We start from the raw sequence: 17148 nt of genomic DNA on the forward strand, positions 1-17148 counted from the left end.
TTTCCCTTCGCTTGCTGCGGACCCTGTCCCCGATCCCGCCCTCTGCCCCCATGCCCGTCCCTGCCTGCAGAGATGGTGGGGTTTGGGGGCGCAGATGTGTAGGGGCACAGTAACGTGATCTTTGCATAAAATACACCCTTTTCTGCCAGTTCACGCGGAGGGGACACGCTGTGGCCAGGGGTGTGAGGAACCCTTAAAAGCCGGAGCCCAAAAAGCCGGTTCCGGGACCCCAAAGAAGCACCGACAGCACCACGAATGTTCTGACACGGGACCAAAGATCTGGTCAAAAAGTGCTGTGAGGGTTAAAACTGATGGAGAAGGGGCAGCTCTCCAAGTGGCACTGACAGGATTAGGCAATCGCTGAGCTGGGAAAGGAAAGATTTTGCTTGACAGCAATAATACAGTTCCACTGTATTTAATTTTTCAAGTCCAGAATGTTTTCCAGTGGAATGTATTATCCTTGGATCATAGAAAGGGCATGAAAATGCACTGTAGGAATCAGGTGACCTGGGGAAGGTCACAGTGAGGGAAGGAGAACTGGCTGGGTGGTGAACCCAGCAGTGAGGCTGGGAGGGCAAACGGGGGAAGTTCAAGTCTGTGTTGTGCTTTCACTCCCACTTGGAGGCATTTTGCTCCCTGCGAGGAATGGGATTTCAACACAGCTGGATGTTCCTGACTAAGCAGGGAGGGAATACATAGAAATTTATGGCTCCCCAGGGCAGTGGTCACAGCCCCAGGGCTGGCAGAGCTCAAGGAGTGTTTGGACAATGCTGCCAGGCACATGGTGGGTTTGTTAGGGTGTCCTGGGCATTGCCAGGAGTTGGACTGGATAATCCTTGTGGGTCCCTTCTGTTGCCAAATACCTCCAAAAATCATCGGGAAGAATAAACACCAATTCATTCCTTTTTCACGTATTTATACATTTTTAACAAATTAATTAATGTTCATTGGTTCTAAATTACATAATTCCCTTTCATTAATTAGTATTCCATCCACTACTGGTTATTAATCTCTTGTTGCTTATGCTAATTAGTTCATCTTTCTAGTGTCTTTTTCCCCGGTAGGGATTTTCTAACACAAATATCAAGCCTTTGTTAGTCTTCTTCCTTATCTGCTGTTTTCTGCAAAAGGTCCTCGTTTCCAAATGTCCAGTTTCAACATCACATTTCTCTCTCATGGGCTTTGTTCATTAAAGGTTAACTTTTAACAGTTTTAGTACTTTTCCCAAGCTGTCGTCTCGCAAAAGTTGTCTTATGACAACTTTTTGCTGTATGCTGGCTAAAAGTGATTTAAGGCCTAACACATAAGCTAAAACAACTAATTAAAGGGTTTCATGAAAGCCACTAGAAATATTAGAAAGGTTGTATCATTTTCAGCACTTCCAGCTCAGGATGGTCTATAATTCCGTGATCTCGACACAGGCTTCCATCATCTCCATGGATACTGAAGCACTGACACATTCTCTGCCTGCAGAAGCTCCCGAGGGATGGAAAACACACTCCCACGTATATAAACCGAGTCAACCAGCGGGAAACAAACCCCGTTCCCCGACATCCGGGCGAACATTACACGGAATCAGAGGACAACCACCGCGTTCCCAGGGGACAAGAGGGATTAAATCTGCACTGCTCGTGCAGTGCCAGCACTCGGGAGGGCTTGACCGTGTGGCGGGGGTCCCGCTGTCGCGATGGTCCCCATGTCGCCACGGTCGCGGTGTCGCGGGGGGTCCCCGAGTCGCGCGGAGGTGACGCCGATGACGTCACCACCTCTCCCCCTCCGGCCACTGCTGGTTCACGGCCCTCCGCGCCATCTGACGCTGGCCGGCGGTTGCCACCGCGACGACCTTGCGAGAGGCGGCGCGACTCGGGCCGCGGCGGCGGGCGGTGCTTCGGCGCCGCGGCGGCCCTCATTGGCGCGGCGGCGCGGCGGCTGCCGGCGCGCGCCCCGCTCCCCCCCACACCCCCCCCCCCCTCCCTCAGCCACCGGGCCGCCCTCCTACCTCCGGCGCGCGGCCGCGTGCGCGAGCCGCCAAGATGGCGTGGCTGGGAGCAGTTCGTAACAGCGTCTATCGGCAGCTCTCCGGCGCAGGCGTTGAGGGACACGGGGGGGACGCCGGGGGCACGCGATGAGCCGCGGGGCGCGGGGGGGCGGCGGCCGCGGGGGGCCACCGGGCCGACCGCGCGGTGGCCGGGGGGCGGGGGGGGCGGCCGGTGCTTGGGGCCTTGCCGCTCGCACGGCGCTCCGCAGGCGCGGTGGCCGCGGCGCGCATCCCGGGGCCCGGCCGGGGGGTTCATGTTCGGGTGTCTACACCCGCAGGGGCTGCCGGCGACGTGTGGTGAATCCGGGGCGGCCCCGGAGGGATCCCGGGGGTGTGACAGGCCACGAGGGGCCGGCGATGCCCTCCCGGTTCTCCCAGGGGGTGGTTTTAGCGCCGACGGTCGTACCCGAATCTGAGCCTTTAAAACAGGGGGAGGAGCGGGCACCGCGGGGTCTTTAACTGGGATTTTATAACCCAGCCTGTCACCTCCCTGACGAGCGGGCGGGTTGTGATAAGTGAGTGGTTTAAAATACGGTTCTGAAGAGTCCAAGCGTCCATGCTCTACATTTTGAAGCAGAGCATGGACAGAGAGTCCTGACCCACTACGGAACAGTATGACAGGTCTGAGACCGTAACCACGTGTTCAGAAAGTGTTTAAATAACCACGATTAGAATTCCTTCGTTTCACTGCCAAACTCCTAGTTTTCCTATGTGCCAAACTCCTAATTTTCCCGGTTCTTAACTTTCCCTCTATGTTGATGGGTCTTGAGTGTTCCTCTGCCTGGAATGTTTGATCTCTAGAATTGATCAAAAAATGATGCTTTCCTCTGTGGTCCTAAGTTTTCTCTCTGGCAGTTCTTGGGTGGAGTTCCAGCTTTTTCTGACTTTGGTTTAACATGTTAAATATAGAGTATTTTTACTGGGGGTATCATGTATAAGAGATAAATTAAACCTACAAGGTGCTGGTACAAACCAGGTGGAAGATGGTTCTTCGTACACCTGTAGTTGAGCTGGAGAATTTTCTGTCACAAGGCTTTGGGGATGTGAAAGGCTCAAGAAGGGACTGTTTGGCATTTTGGAGACTGTTTGGCTTTAGGGATGAGCCAGGTAGGCATTCTCTGTGAGAAAGTCCTCAGCACAGGAAGGACATCAACCAACCTCTTGGAGAGAGTCCAGAGGAGGCCACCAAGATGATCAGAGGGATGGAGCAGCTCTGCTGTGAGGAAAGGCTGGGAGAGTTGAGATTGTTCAGCCTGGAAAAGAGAAGGCTCAGGGTGACCTAATTGTGGCCTTCCAGTACTTGAAGGGGCTGACAAGAAAGATGGACTGGGACTATTTCCAAGGGCCTGGAGTGACAGGACAAGGGGAAATGGCTTCACACTGATGGAGGGCAGGGTTAGATGGGATATTGGTAAGAAATCTTTCCCTGTGAGGGTGAAGAGGCCCTGGCACAAGTTACCCGGAGAAACTGTGGCTGCCCCATCCCTGGAAATGTCCAAGGCCAGGTTGGATGGGGCTTGGAGCAACCTGGTGGTGGAAGGTGTCCCTGCCCATGGCAGGGGGGTGGAATGAGATGATCTTTAATGTCCCTTCCTTTCACAGAATCACCATCCTGTGATTCTATGAAAGTAAATCCAGACCCAGACAGGCATCTGGAGGACATGAGAGCACACAGAACATGTGTACTTGTGGTTGTTTCTGGCTGTCAGCATTTGGCTGCCTGAGAGGTGACATAAAGGGGCATTTAGTTGGGCCTGGTGTGGGAATTTCTACTTAGACTAAGTTGTTCAGTGTGTGTGTACGGGGATGGATCACAGAATCCCAGAGTGGTTTGGGTTGGAAGGGATGTTAAAGCTCATCTCGTCCCACCCTGTGCCAAGGGCAGGGACACCTTCCACTAGACTGTGTTGCTCAGAGCCTGTTTTGAGGAGGTTCTTTGTGTTGTTTTTTGGAGGAATGATAGAACTGTTGAGTGGATGGATTGCTCTACTAGAACTAAGGTTTTGCAGTGCCTGAATACCATTATCAAGCCACAGAGAGTTTTACAAGCCCTGTTCCTTCCCATGCATATGCCTGAAGATTTAATTCTGTATAGAGGGAGCAGTTTTGGGGGTGGATTTCCGGCACTCTTGGGCTCTGGTCCCTCATTGGGAACTTCTTGATCCCTCTGTCACTTCATTGCTGGGTCTTCCCTGGTTTTCCTTTTTCAAAGGAAAAGGCCATAGAACTGAGGATAGTGTAAATCTTTCTGGGTGGAAGCACTATTCCTCATTTTATCAACACTTTTGTAAGGGTGAAAGAACATTTGTTTTTTCTCTCTAATCTCCAAGGATTGACCATTGAAACAATACTCTGCTTCGAAAGGGCGTAGTTTTAATTTATTCAATTAATAGGTGGGGAGGAAGAGTTTGAAAGCAGTTCATGAGAATGGATCTGCTTTCTTCATAGGGACTTTTGGGCTTACCAGACCTTCCTGATTAAAATAGAAATGTTTCGTGCAAATAGAAAATGTTGTGGGTTTAATTATACAAAGTAAATTTAAGGACAGGTTTTTACATCCTTTTGTTGTAGGTACTTAGTTGTATCTTTAATGTTCAAAAAAATGCTTATGAGCAGACCTGAATGGTGGGTAGGGCTTGAGGAGCAGCAAGGAACAAGCTCTGGTGTATGTTTTATTAAAAAAAAACAACATGTGGTGGGTTGAAAACTAATGCCTATTGTATTAAAGGAAATTAAATCTTGAGGTGATCCTACTATTTCCTGAGGTTACATAGGGTTGTAATGAGGGATGGGAATATTGTGAGCGTTCTCTAATTAGAGTTTGACAACGATGCTCTTTGTATTTCAGGGCAAATGACCCAGCTTTGTGAACTGATCAATAAAAGTGGAGAGCTGCTAGCAAAAAATCTTTCCCATCTGGATACAGTGCTCGGTGCCCTGGATGTGCAGGAACACTCATTAGGGGTTCTTGCTGTCTTGTAAGTGTTGCTTGCTTTTAATTAAATATCTTAATATTAAAACTCCAGGCAACGTGCTGAATTGTCAGCCAAATGTTTTTTTTTTTGGACACAAGTGTTTTCAATCTGCATTTTTTACAGTGGGTTGGTTTCCTTCGGTGGTGCACGTTTTAGTAATGAAAATACCAAGGCAAATTTGTATTTTCAAAGGAAAAAAACCTTTGAAGCATGCAAATGCCATTACTGTAAAATGGTAAGATGTGGGGGGTCATTTTCCCTCAGGCTGTATTTCTTTCTCCTGTGTATGTTTTTATAAAACATAAATTTTTATAAAACATATATATTTTCTGCTGCTGTGGTTGGACAGGGCTTGGAGCAGCCTGGTCTAGTGGAAGGTGTCCCTGCCCATGGCAGGAGGGTGGAACTGGACAATCTTTAAGGTCCCTTCCTGCTCAAACCATTCTTTGATTCTATTATAAGTGTTTTCCATGTGTGTTCAGCAGAAAGTTATAAAATTAGCTTTTAAAACTTGATTTTCAGGGCATTAGTGTGTTGAACTGTAAACACGGAGCGAGACGTTTTATTCCAGTGGAACGTGGGGTTTATCATAGTTCCTGGGGGGTTGTCTCTGGACAGCACTGGGGCTCTTGCTGCTGTCTGTAGTTCAAGATAATGCTTGAATTGCCCTGGGGGTGCTGAGGGGAGGCCCTGAACTTCAAACTGGCTGTACCTGACTGCAAGTGAAGTATCTGCAGGTTCCACTATTATTTTAAAACTGCTTTTTAAGGGAAAGATCAGAATTCTAGTATTTGTTCTATTACCCTTTTGAAGAACAATACTGTAACACATGGAGATAAATGCACTTGATGTTACAATTCACAAGCACCTTGTAAAAATGCATTTTGCAAGGCTACAGCCCACAGATGCTCAGGAACCACCACAGATGGAGAGAAACTGGAACTGAAGGGAAAGGGCTCCTAACAAGAGAGAAACATCCAATAATTTAATAGTTGAGAACTCCTGAGCACCTTCAAGCAGGAGGTGGCTGCAGGATAGGCAGAAGTGTCCAGAGAAGTTGTGTGGCTGAGTATTAAAATTCATCAGTGTTTCTGTTATGATTTAACCATTGTACCAGATAAAATGATTTTTGTTTGCCATAGTTTGTTCTAAATTGCAGTTTGCACTAAATTGAGAATTGGGGTGTGCATGGAAAAGTGTTTTCAAATGTTGTGCAGCTCCTGGGGAAATCTTACACCGGCTGTCATAAACAGTTCAGATTTGTTTGCAAGCACCTACGTGCAGAGACTTAGCAATGAAGTTGTAGCTTTTTTTATTAACCTCTAGACATTAAGTGCTAAACCTTTTGTTTCTGTGTTTCAGGTTTGTGAAGTTTTCTATGCCCAGCATCCCTGACTTCGAAACATTATTCTCACAGGTGCAGCTTTTTATCAGCACTTGTAATGGAGAACACATTAGATATGCAACAGACACTTGTAAGTTAAGTTTAATTTCAGACTTTATATATCTTTTTTTGATAGTTTGGTGTTACTGATTTTTCACTGTGGTGTTTTTTTTGTTTGTTTTTTACTGTATTTAGTTGCTGGCCTGTGCCACCAGTTAACAAATGCCCTTGTGGAGAGAAAACAGGTGAGCAAGTATCATCTACTACAAATAAGCTACTACATATCCAAGGCTTAAAGGGGATGTTACCAGTCTCTTACTCCATAAAGACTTGCCACTAACTTTACATTAAGTATTTCTGTGCAGCTACTTAGTTTTTCAGTCTACTGAGAGGTAATGAACAAACCCAAGATTTTAAGATTTCTTTAAGGAAAAAAGAAGGAAGATAAATATTTTGGGAGGAGAGTCACTTAAAAGCATGCTCTGTCACACAAACTATTAAATCTGTAGTACCAAGAGTGTTCTTCAGGTGATGTGTGCGTGAGTAGGAGAGAGCTGCAAAAATTGTTAGCACTGGTGAGCCAGTGATACTAGGTTTGGTGTTATTCTCACTGGTGTTATGTAATGGTCTTAATGAGATGCCTTAAAATGTACAGGAAACTTGATTAAGAAATATTTGACCAGTGGTTTTGTTGCTAAGATACTGACTTTTTCAGGCCACTTTAGTGAAATCTGGCCAGAGGTAGAAGCAGAGATCAAGAATTCTATTTATTGAGAGACTGCAGTATCCTACAAAAAGGGAACCTCAAATAAACTACTACCTAATGGAACCTGTCAATTAGTGTTATTTTTCATTTGTAAGTGTCAACATAAGATCCAATGTGCTGCCATCTATGAGAAATTATCTGAAAGAGATGTAATTTCTGACAGCCCCTGCGAGGAATTAGCATTCTCAGACAAGCCATAGACAAGATGCAGATGAACACAAACCAGCTGACCTCAATACACGCAGATCTCTGCCAGGTAAGGGGAGCTTAAGGGCTTTTTGTGGCAGTAAAAGCTTATAAAATACCTATAACTCTTCGAGGAAATGCATGCTCACATATTGCAATGTAAAAATGGCTTTTCAACTGGTTTGGTTTTTTTTTTCCAGTAGTAAATAATATGATATACTGAAATACAGTCCAAATCTGATATACAGAATAATTATTAATTTTAAACGTTCAGTGCATATCCCCAGTCTTTGGTTTTGTTGATGACTTCTGAAGGTGCTTTGACATCCCTTCTTTGTGGGCCGAAAGTCACCCACAGCTTATTTTAGGAATATCACTGTAATATCCAACTACTGTCTGCTCAGCTCTGACAAAAGACATGTTTGTCTCAGTGTCTTTGGCCTGGATTTGCACTCCTGTCTCATTCTTGCCTCCTGGGAGTTGGGGTTGGACAGGAATGTTTAGAGCAATATTTAGTGCTGCCAGCACAGTAGTTTGGCAGGCCTGGAGTTTCAAGCAGCTTTGTCAAAGTTTAATTTCTTTAAGAGTCAGATAATTTATAACAGTTCATAATCTGTGTTAAGGGGTTTCAACCATGATACAGTGAATAAACTGTGTTACAGCACTACTGACACGCTCTGCTTTTTCACCTATGGAGAAGTAATATTTAGTAAATAGTACTGATTAATTTAGTTTCAACTTCTTCCTCATGGAAATTTGAATGGAAATGGCTAATTTATGAAAACTTGATTTATTTTCTTGTAGCTCTGTTTGTTAGCAAAATGCTTTAAACCTGCCCTCCCGTATCTAGATGTGGACATGATGGATATTTGTAAAGAGAATGGGGCATATGATGCGAAGCACTTTTTATGCTACTACTACTATGGTGGGATGATATACACTGGGCTAAAGAACTTTGAAAGAGCACTCTACTTTTATGAACAGGTAACTCTAAATGAAGTGTGGTAAGTCTGGAGTGTGATCAGTGGAAAGGCAAAAGTAGACGTGTAATAGTGCTGAGAGAACACAGCACCTCTGAATTGTCACAAACAAACTGCCTTTAGAGGTGTTTTCCTTTAAGAAGGCCTCTTGCAGCCTTATTGCACCATGAAGCTGTGCAGCTCAAAGGGTGATGTTAAATTTATCTCACTATAAATATTTTTCAGCTGCGTGCTTAGAACTGCAGCACAGAAACAGGTCACAGGCTGACACACAATTTTGTGTTTGCTTAAAAAACAGTCCAGGTTTGGCTAAAGCCTTTGCTAATTTTATTTGATTTTTACACTTCTTCCAGGCTACTACAGTATTTTCTGATTTTATTTTCTCAGGGAAAGAAAAGAAAATAGCAAAACTGGGAAAACTCTGTGTATGGGGAAAGTCCTGTAAATGTGCAAAATAAGCTGGTGCAGCATTTTTCTTTTCTGTAAACAAGGGTCAGCTTTTGAGAAGTTTCAGAATCATAGCAAACTAAAATCCCCTTTCCCTATTCTGCAGACCTCTTTCATACCTAAATATGAGATCTGCTGATGTAATAGCTTTATAAAACCTCTTTAGGGATTGGTGTAAATCGAGGTTCCATGAGAACTGTTTAATTCCTGGTTAACAAGTAGCTGCAGGTGATTTCTGGTACAGCTTTAGATATATGGCAAGGAAAGAAGTTTTGATTCAATCTGAACAGGATTATTTTAAGGTAGGCATCACTATAAGGTGATATGTTTTGAGTAGCTTGTATACAATCTCCGTCTTTTTTTGGGTATTTTTGGATAATTAATTTTGGCAGAAGTTAGTTAAGCTTCAATGCTCAAAAGAGAATTTCATATGTCATTGTGTCCTTTCTGCATGCAGGCTGAAACTGAGATTTTTATTAATGCAGTAGCTAGCAGGATCTACCAGTGAGTATACTTAATTTCTGTTGTTTCTTTCTTTCTTGCTTAGGCAATAACTACTCCAGCCATGGCAGTCAGTCATATTATGTTGGAATCATATAAAAAGTATATCCTAGTTTCTTTGATACTACTTGGCAAAGTTCAGCAGCTACCAAAATACACTTCCCAGATAGTTGGTAGATTCATTAAGGTAAGTCTCGTGAATACAGCTAAATAGTAGAACAACAAATCTGAATTTGTAAATGATTTTTTTTTTCTACCCTCATTTGATGGTGCTGTTTAACATTGGAGATCATGAGAAATAATTCACAGTGTGCCAGAGTACAACCCCCATGCTGCCTTTCCAGTGTGCAGTAGGTAAAGATTGTTTGGCAATTTCTGCATCTGTTAGAAGGAAACTGTGTTGTTCTGGCACTGGAACAAGTTGCCCAGGGAAGCTGTGGCTGCCCCATCCCTGGAAGTGTCCAAGGCCAGGTTGGATGGGGCTTGGAGCAGCCTGGGCTAGTGGAAGGTGTCCCTGCCCATGGCAGGGGTTGGAACTCAATGACCTTTAAGGTCCCTTCCAACCCAAACCATTCCATGATTCTGTGATATTGGTGATACAGGTTTTTAAATTTAAATTTGGAAAAACTTCAGGGCTGAGTAGTACTCACCAGTATTCTCTTCTCTGCTACTGCACATCCCTTTATAGCTTTTTATGTTAGAATTTTAAAAATACTCAGATTTCACCTGGCTTTCAAGATGCAGTGTCCTTGGGAAAATATTCAACCTGTACTTCATCTAATTGAAGTACAAAATGCTAAACAGTTTATTCCCAAACTCCAGCTTTTTAGAGAATAAAAGCTTCTGAAAAAGCTGCAAGTTTGGAGTCTGTAGGCATTCAGAGAAGGAGGTGTAGGGTGGGAGACAAAACTGCTAGTGGGAGAATTCTTATCCTATGTAAATAACACACAGTTAATTAGTTCTTATTTAACACTGAGTTTGCTGATTTGTGACCAAACTTCTGGAGAGTTCCACAAGTCTTCAAACTTCAGATACTAATAAGCAAGCTCAAACCATTTTAAGGTGATTTAAATGAACTAGTTTGACCCTGAGTGTCTGTTTTCCATGCTGTGACACATCGTGGTCAAGGATGAGTGTCTTAGAGGGCAAAGCAAATCTAATGGGTGGGCAGTGACTGCAATATCCTACTTACCTCAAACTCAGCTTTCTTCTTGTGCTGGTCAGCTAAGGGTTTTTTTTTTTCAGACTGCTGAAAGTAAAACTGTCACACAGAGTCCTTGAATGATGTTTATTAAATCTTATACTGCAGTAATAAAGATTTAGTGTATGAGGATCTGTCATTGCCGTAAAGCCACGTATGGGCATCACGTATGTTTTATGAGAAATGCTCGAGCTACTTAAATTTACTTCTCTGCCTGCATGGCTTCTAATGTTAAAGCTCTGAACAGGTTCTGTGGTGCTGGGTGAACACTGTGTTCTTTAAGAAGGGTTCTCATTTTTTTAATTGCAGCCTCTTAGCAATGCTTACCACGAATTAGCGCAAGTTTATTCAACCAATAAACCCTCGGAGCTTCGAAATCTGGTGAACAAACACAGTGAAACATTCACAAGGGATAACAATATGGGGCTGGTTAAGCAATGCTTGTCATCTCTCTACAAAAAGAATATTCAGAGGCTAACCAAGGTAAGAGAAACTGTGAGTGGTTTTCCTCTAAGAGTGTGTCTCTGAAATATATTCCATTTAGAGCAAAGTGATGACGTAGTAACGTGGCAGAGAAATGACTAAAACTGAGGTTTGTGTCTGAAGCAAATGAGACTAAAATGCTTTACATAGAAAAGCAATTCATTTGGCTACTTATGCATTATTTAAAAGGTGATTCAGTCTACCTGTCAGAGGCGTTTGCCCACGAGGTTTTCATACATAACCAAAAAAGTGAGCAATGTAACCCAGTGACCTTCATCTCTATTCACAGAATGGTAAAGCTGGACTTTACAGGCTACTTCATTAGGGAAGAGTAAGCGAACAGGACAGATTTTGGAAGTGTCTGAAATAAAAGGAGAAAGCAGAAGCAGTGGAGTTATGTGCTCCTTCACCTGAGAGATTGGATTAATCCAAACCTCAGAAGGAAAGCAGTATAGGCATGTCTTGAAGGAAATTCCAGGGATGGACAGTCACCTTTTTCATGTAAAAAGGAGAGGGATGTGGTCAGGACTGTGCGGGGTAAAAAGGAACTGCAGAAATGGGTAATGACCCCATAAGTGCACAGTGTAACAAATTCATGTCTTTGGAGGAAGAGCTGACTCATGGTCCCTTAATAAGTAATAACTACGTGTTACACTTGTTTCTTCCCATTAGACTTTCAAAATAAGATTACTTAGGCTACAGAGGATTGACAAGGAAAATTCTTAACATCTGGTTGTAACAATTTGATACTTTGTGAATTTCAGACGTTTTTAACATTGTCATTACAAGACATGGCAAGTCGAGTGCAGCTGTCGGGGCCCCAAGAAGCAGAAAAATACGTCCTCCACATGGTAAGACCTATGACTTGGCTAAACTGTGCTAAAATTAGTGTTTGGGTTGGCAGTACATGGTCTGAGTTGTTCTTTTTCAGGGTGGAGGAAATGCTGTTAGTCTGCTGTGGTGTTGAGACTGTTCTCAAAATATCTAAAAAGCTGATGTCCACCTAATGTGTGAATTATGTGTCTCTGGGAAGCTGTTAAAAAGTAAAAGCAGCCAAGTTAAAGATTATCCCACAAGGAATGTGTGTGTTATAGTTACCTGAAATTCTGTTCTTGGTGATAACTTACATTAAATCCTCTCTCATTTCAGATAGAAGATGGTGAAATCTTTGCAAGTATTAATCAGAAAGATGGTATGGTCTGTTTCCATGATAATCCTGAAAAATATAACAATCCAGCTATGCTTCATAACATTGATCAGGAGGTAAATCTTTAACTGCTTTTGGAATACTGACCAAAGAGCCTTAGTCTGTAAACAGAGAAGCCAGTGTTAGGTAACTATAGATGTAGAGACTGAGGACTGTGAATTGTTATTTGACTGTTTCACAGTACCAGTATTTAAAGGTTTTACATTCATAGTTACTGTCAGTATATTCTCTCTTGTGTCCTGCACAGCTTGAGCTGTTTCAGGAGACTGGCTGCTTGCTGTTGGTGATGTGAAGATCCTTGAACTGAATGGATTAGAAAGATTGTTTTTAGAGTTTTAGACTTCAAGCATCCCTTCCACTGGCTGTCAATAACCTGCCTGTGGGTGACCCTCAAGGGACTGTCTATCAGTGGCCTTTAAAAAGGATGAAGTCATGGATCCAAATTAAGGGATTAAAAATGGTCTGACACTTTTGTTTGGGAGATGAGGGATGAGAATATTTTGACGTGGAACTTTAGCAATGGCAGAAGTTACTGGTTCTACATGGCACAGCCATGAAATGTCTTGAAGATCATGTCCAGACTGGACAAAGTAATCAATTTAATGTATATTTTTAAGATGCTGAAATGTATAGAGCTTGATGAACGACTGAAAGCCATGGATCAAGAGATCACTGTGAACCCTCAGTTTGTGCAGAAGGTAATTGATTTTGATGTCTTGTAAGAGTATGTGAGAGATTCATTCAGTGCAGTGAGTATGTTCTACTGAATGTTGTTATTTACAGTGTTAATATTCCATACTATTAATAATAATATGTGCATAAACATCACAAACCACCATAAAGATACTTATGATTTTTGAAGGGGTTTTGTCCTAATTAATCCTGCAGGGATTTCAATCAGAAAGGAAGTGCATGTTATTTTCATATGCACCTTATTTTCCTACCTGCTAACTTCAAAGAACTGTCATTCTCAAACCTTCAGGCCTGTTTCTGAACAGAACTAACTCTCTCCCTTTCAGAGTATGGGCTCTCAAGAAGATGACTCAGGGACCAAACCATCCAGTTATTCTTGAAATTAATGTTGCTCACCACTCCGCTTTCAAGTAAAAGCTTATGAAAGAATCACGCCTGGAATAGGGCATTGAGGAGTTCCACGAAGAGAGCAGAGAGAACTGAGCTTTGCTTTTCACCTGGACATTAAGAAAATAAAAGAACACCCTCTCAGTACTGTATAATATCAGAAATATTCTCTGCAAAGAAAAGGAAATCTCAAAAGAAACTTAAAAGTCTGTTGTGGATTTATTTATCTTCAGATTAACATCGTTAATGCATTAAATAATCTACCTTTTGTTTTAAAGGGTTTGAATGTTGCTGTGTTTCTGTAGCAGTCCTCTTCTGCAAAAAAAAAAAGTGTTATTCAGGGAAGAATACAAACTAGTGTTGGTTCACTTACAAGATAATTACTGGTTCATTATTCTGTATTTAAAGTTGGCTCAAAGTGCAGATTTATATGTGTGGTGGGGGCAGAGGGGTGGAGTTTAAGCAAATCATAATGTAGAGAATTTGCATATGGCCGGTGTAGCTGGTGCTGTCTGTTAAATGAGGAAATAAGAACTGTTCTTCCCAAAAGGATGAGAATATCGGCGAGTCCTTGTGAGGAAGTTTGCTGCAAAGCAGGAATCACTATAGGGAAACGAGACATGACAGCAGCTTATGATTTTAAGTTTCTGGTACAAAATATTTGCTAATATTATTTGCTCTTAGATGAAACTTATTAGACCGGAACAAAAGGATATTTGGAAGATGTTGGTGTTCTGGAGGATTCTAGATAGGAAGTTGTTTACACTGAAAGGAATTTAAATGTTTGTTCCTATACAACTGCCATAAAGGTATTCAAGAGGCTTTTCTGTGGTGGAAACCAGTATTTCTACATGGAACATAAATAGAATTTTAAACAGCTCTCAAAATGCAGGATTTTATTCTGAGATAACATGCTGGAATGGTACCTGCTTTTTAATTCGCTATTTTAAACTTTAAAACTTTGTTGTTGGATTCTTTAAAGTGCTTCACCCCTTAAATCAACGGGCTGCTTAATTTTCTGTAGTTCTCGTGTATCCGAAGATTCTCACTGTTCAAACACCTTCCTGTCAGTGCAATTCTCCTGCTGTCAGGCAGAAATAAACCTGTCATCAACTCAGAATTCGAGAAGCTCAGCAGCCTCTGCTTTCTGCTGAAACACCTGACTAGGAGCTGCTTGGCACTGCTAACCTGGCAGCTTGTTTTCAGGAGCCCAAGTGGGAGCTGAGCATTTCTGGCTCTTGCTGTGTGAAGTTTGTTTGTATTGAGGTCACCCGTGGCTGAAAATATCCCATTTGTGCTTCCAGTGCTGATACAGAAGTGTTGGGGCTTTCACCCCAAACTGGTGTCTCAATTCTAGCAGAACCTCTGTGACAGTGGGTGAAAGGAGGTGTCCCAGGTTGTTTCGATGGTGCATGGTGTTTTTGGAAGTACAAAATAGCAATTTAGTATCAAACACAGTGTAGGTCTGTGGTGTGAGCAGCTCACCACTGAGCACTTGTGCTTCCTGCTGTAGAGGCTTCCATGGAGGCAACTTTTACACGTGATCCTAAAGCAAAATCTTGGGTTTATTCATAACTTGCCTTACCAGTCTTGTAACTAAAGAGATTTATGATTTTTGAAGGTTTTTTTTTTTCCTAATTAATGCTGCAGTGATTTCAGTGCTGAACATACACCATTTTCCTCTCTGTTCCCGTGGAAGTCTTAAATGAGTGGATTAGTGATGGTGTGGGCTGGAGCACCAAGTGGGGTGGTTGTTACAACCACTGTGGCACTCACAGAAAGAACTGCAAACAACCTACCCCAAAGCCCACCCATCCAGAAACGTACCTGGCTCACCTCTCCTTGCCAAGGGCACACTTGCCAGGGGAGAAAGTATTCAGGATGGTGTCCTGGAGTTGGAGAAAAACCACAAATGTCCATTTTTACACCACTAGTTCCTATTAGTGAGCGTGGATTTACCTGCTGAGAGCTGCAGGATGGCTTTCCAGCTGTGGAATTGGAAGCAAACTTAATATATGCAGCTGGCAAATAGCTACTATATTTTTCTCTTCTTTTTTCTTGCCTACAGTAGATAAAATAAATCCACGCTCACATCAAAAGGATGGCAGAAAGAGCTGTGTAATAGTTTCAAGTGATTCAAGTTATATATCTGATTTTTAAGAGGGGAAATGCTTTTAAAGTTAGAGAACTGCTGAGATTCCTTTTCTGACATGGGTAGTTGTGCTGTTAATCTCTGATTTCTGTTAAAAATTCCGAGTCAGGTCCCACCTGTAGAATCAGTAGATAAAACATTCACCTAAAGTGCTTCAGGGAAGGGCTTTTAAGTCCTACTTTGATAAACACACACGGTCTGGCATCTGCATGTCTTGAGATACTGCTGAAATTAAGTCAGATTTTTAATGAAGCAGCTCCTTCAAATCTTGGAACTAATTGCATGGGCTGGTCAGCTGAGACGCTTTGAAAGCACTTGAGCTTTCTGGTTTTAATTTGTATTTACTGCAGGGAAGAACTTTTGCTCAAATCTAAGAACAGTATGTGCTGTGCTGCTCTGAGCTTGGACTCTCAGAGGTCCTGTGGCTGGTTCTTCACATCCTGCATGGCCACATTTTAGGCGTCATCCACGGAACACTTGAGTGCACGCTTTGATGTCTGAGTCCAATTTTGATGCGTCTTAATTAGCACAGACACGAAGGGTGGTTCTGAAGGCAGTGTTAGACATGCAAGTACCATTCGTAGCCACAGGAGGGGTCCCTAGGCCAGCTCCTGTTAGACTTCTAAATGTTTCTGAGAAGAAACGGTTGGAAGCTGTTTGTGTACAACCCCCCTCCTGTTTTTGTGCCACCGAGGAGCCCCAGTTTGTGACCTCTGCTGACACCCACAGCGCTGCCATCGTGCCACTGTGTAACTCCAGCTGCCTCCTTCCCAACTTCCCTTCCGTGTCCCGCAGCACAGCCGGTGTTTGTGTTGTCATAGGCGATCTGTATAACCTAGGAAATGTTCTCTTGTGTGGCCACAATGGCCCAGGAGGTTAGTCCTGAGAAGTTGTTTAAATGTGCTATTGGAAAATAAAGATAACAAACGAGTCGTTCTTAGTTTGTCTTAAATGAGATTGTAGGTTTTCTGTGTCTGGGTTTTCCTTAGATTTTGGGGGGCCTCTTGTTCCTGTTGCTTCTCAGGATGCAACTCTGGGTGATGGGTGGGAGGCTGCTGGTTGCTGTGTGTGGCTGTGTCCTTTGCTCAGGAGCTGTTCCAGCTCTGCTCTGGGCATCTCTGAGCTCTCCTGAGTGATCCTGAGTAGGAACAGTATTTGTGTGTCTTCCTTAGGACGTGCTGCTGCAGGTCCGTGTCTGAGATGGGCTATGGGATTTTGGATGGAACACTTCTATTGTCTCAGAGCAACCTGGTGTAGTGGAAGGTGTCTCTGCCCACAGCAGGGGGTTGGAACGGGATGGTCCTTAAGGTCCCCTTCCAACCTAAACCATTTTGGGATTCATATCTGAGCTCTGTGTTTCCACAGTAATCCATCTCACTGACCATCTCTGTATTGTGTTCATCAGACATAATGATTAGCCTGTGTGTGACTGCTTGGATCCAGATGAGTATTGTAGTGGTGTCAGCAATAGCTGCACTTTTTTGGATTTGAGTACAAGTTTTACTCAGTTAAATGATCTATGCTGTTATCTTGTTGAAAACTTAACTACTTTTGTTTTGATTGGGTTATTTAAAAGTCTGTAAGGGGCAGAGGGGGATCCAGAGCTTTTATTATTTTGAAGTCTGAAAAGATTCATAGTTCACATGGAATTTGGTTTATTTTACATCATAGATTCCTAGAGAAAAATAATCCTCTAATACTTAAATTTGATACCCTGAGGAGAAACTGGAGTAGTTTAATGGAGTGAA

The 17148-nt window shown here is 43.0% G+C and overlaps 2 protein-coding genes across 3 annotated transcripts in view; one reads left to right on the plus strand and one right to left on the minus strand.

The window, feature by feature from the left end:
- Positions 1-1554, minus strand: part of NT5M (5',3'-nucleotidase, mitochondrial) — a 7770-nt gene extending 6216 nt beyond the window's left edge. Inside the window, exon 1 of the mRNA XM_029957826.1 lies at positions 1540-1554. Within this exon, the coding sequence (XP_029813686.1) occupies positions 1540-1554 (15 nt within the window). The remainder of the gene's footprint in view (positions 1-1539) is intronic.
- Positions 1555-4874: 3320 nt separating this feature from the next.
- COPS3 (COP9 signalosome subunit 3) lies at positions 4875-16332 on the plus strand. Of its 2 annotated transcripts, none has more exons than XM_025894512.2 (11): positions 4875-5016; positions 6376-6488; positions 6593-6642; positions 7327-7419; positions 8154-8333; positions 9324-9464; positions 10788-10961; positions 11726-11812; positions 12111-12224; positions 12786-12866; positions 13188-16332. In XM_025894512.2, exons 1-11 carry the CDS (start codon positions 4892-4894, stop codon positions 13239-13241), a joined length of 1212 nt encoding a protein of 403 aa, XP_025750297.1. In that variant the 5' UTR covers positions 4875-4891; the 3' UTR covers positions 13242-16332. The 2 variants fall into 2 exon arrangements, with proteins under 2 accessions (XP_025750297.1, XP_017944776.1); XM_018089287.2 differs by having other exon boundaries at positions 4887-5016; positions 7259-7419.
- Positions 16333-17148: the final 816 nt, after the last annotated feature.

Source organism: Manacus vitellinus, unplaced genomic scaffold (assembly GCF_001715985.3).
Source record: "Manacus vitellinus isolate BGI_N305 unplaced genomic scaffold, ASM171598v3 scaffold_12_pilon, whole genome shotgun sequence".
Classification (NCBI taxonomy): Eukaryota; Metazoa; Chordata; class Aves; order Passeriformes; family Pipridae; genus Manacus; species Manacus vitellinus.

Excerpts from the sequence above, each read along its gene's own strand:
- COPS3 (XM_025894512.2), top strand. The coding sequence starts at position 4,892 with ATGACCCAGCTTTGTGAACTGATCAATAAAAGTGGAGAGCTGCTAGCA. Across the intron at positions 6,489-6,592 it reads TAGATATGCAACAGACACTT|TTGCTGGCCTGTGCCACCAG; the intron begins GTAAGTTAAGTT and ends TACTGTATTTAG. Across the intron at positions 7,420-8,153 it reads TACACGCAGATCTCTGCCAG|CTCTGTTTGTTAGCAAAATG; the intron begins GTAAGGGGAGCT and ends ATTTTCTTGTAG.